The 6,285-nt window shown below is 38.0% G+C and overlaps 1 protein-coding gene across 1 annotated transcript; it reads right to left on the reverse strand.

Annotated features, from left to right (window-relative positions):
* Positions 1–3,484: 3,484 nt before the first annotated feature.
* LOC118858561 (olfactory receptor class A-like protein 1) lies at positions 3,485–4,447 on the reverse strand. The gene has a single exon (XM_036769126.1). The coding sequence runs from the start codon at positions 4,445–4,447 to the stop codon at positions 3,485–3,487; it is 963 nt and encodes a 320-aa protein (XP_036625021.1).
* Positions 4,448–6,285: the final 1,838 nt, after the last annotated feature.

The raw sequence follows: 6,285 nt of genomic DNA on the forward strand, positions 1-6,285 counted from the left end.
GAAGACAATAGAAAACAATGTATGATCTAATAAATGAATGCAGCCATAATGCAAATACTATGAATCAAAAGGAAATGATTCAGCATTTGATAAAGTGAAACCACAAAACTCTGTTTCTGTTTAAATGAGAAATAAGAACTGTGGGAACAGAATTTACAAACCGCAGAACAGAAATAATTGGCAAAAGAGAAACATTTCAATCTATAACAGAAACTTTTCTTTCAAGGATAGGAAAGAGAAGACAAGTGATTTGAATGCAAATACACAGAAATGAAAGAATCTGGAAAATTCAATCAATAACCATGACATCGAAATAAAACAATCCCATCAAAACATTGATTTTGAAGACAGGATGAGTAGAGGCAGCCTAAGAATTATAGGGACCCCAGAAGGAAATGAGAAGTCAAAAAACCTGAACACCGCAAAGAAATAATACAAGAAAGCAGCCTGGAACTTCAGAACACAGGAAACAAAGTGTCAGTTGAAAGTGCCCATAGATAACCTCCAGGAAAAATAGGAAATGGGGGTGGGGCTGGAAACTCCAGGAATAAGAGTGGTTAAATTTAACAATTCAGTTGAGAAACAAGTTCTGTAAGCAACTAGCAGAAAAACTTTCAAATACACAAGAAAGGCTTTTTTTTTTATTTTTACTTTTTGGAGGGGGGAAGGCAGAGCAATTGGGGATAAGTCACTTGCCCAAGGTCACACAGCTATTAAGTGTGTCAAGTATGTGATGCCAGATTTGAATTCAGGTCCTCCTGACTTCGGGGCTGGTGTGCTGCTCTCTGTGCCATCTAGCTGCCCCTAAAGGAAAGGAAATTTGAGTAACAAACATCTATTCTGCATCTGTTAGAAAGAGGAATAAGAATGGAAGATGAATGGACTAAAGGAGACAACAATTCTCTGTTCCAAATACCAGTGCAGCTCAGGATGAAACCCAGAGTAATGTACCCTATAAACTCTATAAGTCTGAGCTTCACTATAAAAGAAAAAAATGGATTTTCAACAAAAAAGAAAATGCATTAAAAGTATTCTAATGAAAAACCACAGACCTGAAGAGATTATTTGCCTCTCAAATAGCACATAACACAGAAAACAGATGTAGAGGAGGGGTGAACAAACGTAGCAGCCAAGCGTAGCAACTGCAACGGAGGGACAGCAGAGAAAAAGTAAGAGATTACTTTATAGCTTTACACAAAATAGACAGGGGTGAAAGTGGAAACAACTTTAGATCATGATGGATAGGCAGACCTGTGATATTGTGGACAGAACCTGGCAACACCCCTCCTGCAAGTGGGTTAATGTTTGTGTGGGACTAAAATATAAAACAGGAGGACATGTGGAAGGGAGTAGGAAAGGAGAAGGATAGAGGGGAATATGTCACATTCCCCGCTCAAGTTAAGGGCTAGCAATGCATTGAAGATGACTTCTATGATTTCTAAGGAATAAAGAAGCCTGCATAGGAGTAAGTGAGGAGGTGGGGGAAGGAAATGTGAAGGGGTTAAGGAAAGGGGAGATCTCATTCTGGTAATGAGAGTGGGATGCTATTGATGAATGCTCCCATGGTTGAAGAGAGATGTTCTGTGTAGGGACATGAGGACTGTGTGTCAAAACAGATACCTTACACCCAAAATATCCAAAACTGAGCTTACTATCTTTCTTCCCAAATTTTCCTCTTTTACTCCATAATACTATTGAGGACAACACCATCTTCCCTGTTAGCCAGTCTTTTAAGCCATATTATCCATTATTTCACTCTCTCACACATCCCATATATGAACTATTGCCAAATCCTTTAATTTTTCTTTGAATATCTCTTGAATATTTCCCCTTCTCCCCTCTGAAAAGGTGCCACTGTGATGCAGGTTTGGATCACATCATGCCTGTACTATTGGAGTGTACTACTGGCTCAGTCTCTTTATCCCAAGTCTGTCCCTATACTAGTCCATCAGCCACTCAGCTATCAAATTTATCTTCCTAAAGTACAGGTCTGATCATGTAATCCATATAGTCAATAAACTCCATTGCCTCCCTATCCCCCTCAGGATCAGATACAAAATCCTCTGATTGACATTCAAAGCTCTTCAAAACCTAAGCCTTTCCTCTTTCCAGATTTTTAAAATCCTTTACTCCTATGCACTTACAAGTCACTCTAGGTATCTTATTATTCCTCACTCAAAAAATACATTTCCAGGTGGTGTTCCTTTTCCCTGGTTCTTCACTGATCCTTGAATTCTCTCCCTTCTTAATTTTACCTCCTTGCTACTCTGTCCTCCCTCAGGACTCAGTGTAACAACAATGCTACTTGCCTTGCTACTGTGGCTGTGCAAGGCCGATAACACCAGCACACAGAAGGGCTGCTAGCACAGGTTCTTTGATCTGCTTTTCTAAGGAAAACAACTTTAAGGGGTTAACAATCTCACTTTAATTAGGCATACATATATTATTCACTTAGTTCAGAGGAAAAAGTCGGGACCCTGAATTTCAAAGCAAATTCAAACAGAGATTACCAGCAGAGAAAATATAAACAGATCAATAGACAGGCTTTTGTCTGACTATATCAATACATAAACAGTTAACAGAGTGATCTAGATCTATGTGATCTAGACCTTCCTGTGACTTAAGCAGGTCATCAAAGACTCCAAATTCAAAGACCCTTGGTTAAAACAAAGGCAAGACTCAATCAAAGGCACTTGATTACCTCAGTACTGAGAATCATTCCAGAACAAAAGACAGCAATAAGTCCCACTTTGCTTGCCATTACATTTGAAAGTCAAGACTCATAACAGGTACTTGAGTGCCTTACTGCTGAGAAGCACTCAAACAAAAAACAGCGAAGAGTCCCACACCGCTTGGCATTATACTTACCTGCAATCCCATGCTCTCTGCAAGAGACCATTCCAAGTCTGCTCTGCTGCTAATATCTTCCTTTTGCCATTGCCCCTATTTACATTGAATATTTATTTTATATAATTCAATAGCTGTTTAAATGTTGTCTCTGCTTAAGGTAACGAATGATATTTTTGTCTTTGTATCCTTTGCACTTACCTCAGTGCCTGGCATTTACTAAGAAATTCTAAGCCTTATTATTAGTGATATCCATGAGAGCAAGGAAACAAACCCAGTACTGATGACATTAATCCCAATGTTCTTAATACAATATTCATGTAGCCTCCATGGAAGTGACATTATACATTTCATCCAAATCTTTCATATTACAAAGAAGCATAATGTGGTCAGTAATGGTATTATGACTTACCCAAGATAAAACAATTATCTAATATGAGGATATGGAAAAGGGCCTGAGTCTTCCTCCTGATCTTTCTAAAACTGAAGGATGCAAGGGAAAGAAATTTCCTTTCAAATTTGATAATAAGATGCTAAATCTTTGTGGGGTATTTTTGAGATTCCTGATTGTTGAATTATACATTTTTTCCAGCAATGGGACATAGAAATTCATAGAGTTGTAGAGGGAAAATTAAATTCATGGGTTGACCAATCCATCCATAAAATCTTTATGAGGTCTTTGTACCTTTCCAGGCATACAATGAAACTTTGGGATACGACTCTCACTGCCAATAAGCAATAAGGGAGAGAGGGCAGGGTAACATCCACCAAAAAAGCTGGCAATGGTTTCCAACTCAACATCTTTTTCGAATTTAAAAGTTTCATATAAAGTGATACAGTTGTTGAGCCAGTAGAATAAAACAAAACAGGTTACAAGCAAGAGGATGGTCTGTGTGGCCTTGACCTCTGGGAAGGATCTAGGGGAATGACTATTGCTATAAATATGCTTCACTTGCTTGCTATGTCTATACAGGAGAAGCACCATATGGGTACTGGACAAGCCCATAAGGAAGTGAAAGATAAGGTCATGAAGAGTCATACCAAACATAAATGCAGCAGTAAGTTCATTGTCATCTCCTACTGATCTTACTACGAAAATATGTGAGGCGTAACGATAGGTAGAAATTGTGTCATTTTTGGTTGCTTCAGTGAGTTCAATGACCCTAATGTAGATCAATGCGTTGGTGACCCAGAAAAAGAGGAAATAATGTAAAATGTATTTAGGGGCTCTGACTTTGATGCTTGCCCACACAGAGCTGTGGGGACTGATGATGAGGGCCTGGAACATACTCAGAAGACTTGTTGTGCAGACAGAAAGTCCCCGGGAAATTCTGTAAATGTACATGAGTGCCTTACACCATAAATCATCTAAAGTATGTCTCATCCCAAAACAAAACAGGATTTCTGGGATGCCCCTGGTAAAAAGTGTTACCATATTGGCCAAAGTCAAATGAGCAAGAATCAAATCCATGGACTTCTTCTGTTGAGGCTTTTTGAAGGAGATACAAATATAGAGCATGAGCAGCAGTGAATTGCCTACAAGACCAATGGCACATTGAAAGAAGAATGCCACACCAAAGATCAACTCACTAATAACCATTTGTCTTCAGAGATTCAGTAGATGTGATGGAACAATTAATGGAAGAGCCTAAAAAAAGGAAGCAGTAGATAATCTGAACACTAAAGTGATGGAGTTGCATGATGTCCACAAACATTACAATAATGTCCTATTACTTCCACCTGGTGATACATTGAGAATCAATGGTATCCTATGTCAAAAGTCATATGCTCATATATCTAGAACTGGACATTTCCAAAGTGATAATGCACTCTAATCCTACCACTTTGTAGTTGAGGAATCTGAGGTATGGGGCAGTGAAGTGAAATGACAACTCTCACCAGAAGAGTAGTAAAATGGTTTTTACAATACACTGTTCTACTTTTCTTATATTTCCAGGAAAGTACATTCCATACACATTGGACTTCCTGGATTCATCAAATAAGAGCTGAATACTTACTTTAGAGTTGATATTAGATGAAAGATTTTCTTGATGAAAACACATATAAAAGGCCACTGCAGTAATAGCTTCCAAATTTCACAACACGTGGAGCTCACCACAGAAAAAATGTTATGGGTTTTCCTCTCTAAAAGACTTTCCCTTTGCTCATGATTGTTTCTCTATTTCTCTACCGGAGGCTCTCCTCATCTTGAATAGTCTATCCTTTTGGTCTTCACAGTGATCAGATAATTATTTGCTATGTGTGGAATGCTGTAATCTGGATGTTTGTTTTCACCATACTCTCCTGAAATCATTTAATGTCAGTAACTTGTTTGAAGTGGTATTCACTGTATCTGTATCATTATATTTTTCTCCTGAAGAAGTTGAGCAAGGAAGTTATAGTGGCACTGAATCAAATACGAGGGTTTATCAGATTTGACAGAACAAGATAGATTTTATTTATTGTAATCCATTTTATTTCACTTAAATTATATGTATAGAGTGACTGTGCTATTCTAAATCATTTCCTGACTGTTTTGCAAAAGTTCAGTACCAAAGAATTGTCCTTATTTGTATTATCCTATTAATCTACAAAAAGTTTCTCCCTACGTTGGTATTTTGCATACAACTCACATTTGTATTTGATTTTCATGCTAACAGTTAACACTTGAAAAAAAGTTCTGTAATGATGCTAATTCCTTGCAGATTTCTCAAATTCTTGATTATGTCGAGTGGTCATTGGAAAAATAGAACATGTGAAATCACCTTGTTAACTTTTGTTACTGTGTCAATAAACCTTTTCGAATGCCTACTGTGTGATGATGCACTAAGTTTTGGGGACAAAAAAGTCAAAGACTTGTCCTTGCTCTCAAGAACTTTAGAATCTAATGGGAAACAATATGTTAAAAACAATGTGCAAGCAAGCCATATGTCGGATAATGCCCAGAGTTGGAAATTTCAATGTGTTATTCAAGAAAAAGCAAGAGGACCAATGTCACTGGACTAGAGAGTGCCTGGGGAAGTTAAGTATAAATTTTAAGACTCTCGGAGAGGAGAAATGAGATAAATTATAAAGAGCACTAAATGTCCTTGTGATGGAAAGCCAGTAGGTTTTACGGAGCAGGGGAGGGGAAGATGACATGGTCAGATCTGTACTTTGAAAGTTTATTTTGACAATTAAGTAGAGCATGGACTGAAGTTGAGAGGCTATTGAAATAGTGAAGCCATGAGAGGATGAAAGCCCACCCCCAAAAGTTGGCAATGACAGAAAAGAGCAGATATGTATGCAACTGAAGTCATGAAGGTAAAATCTAAAGGATTTCACCACAGATTACACACGGGATGTAAGACCAAGGAAGTGAGTGTGACACATAAGTGACCATCCTGGGTGCCTAGAAGAATGGTGTTAGCTCCAAAAGTAAGAGAGAAATTACAAAGA

Source organism: Trichosurus vulpecula, chromosome 7 (assembly GCF_011100635.1).
Source record: "Trichosurus vulpecula isolate mTriVul1 chromosome 7, mTriVul1.pri, whole genome shotgun sequence".
NCBI lineage: Eukaryota > Metazoa > Chordata > Mammalia > Diprotodontia > Phalangeridae > Trichosurus > Trichosurus vulpecula.

Excerpts from the sequence above, each read along its gene's own strand:
- LOC118858561 (XM_036769126.1), bottom strand. The coding sequence starts at position 4,447 with ATGGTTATTAGTGAGTTGATCTTTGGTGTGGCATTCTTCTTTCAATGT.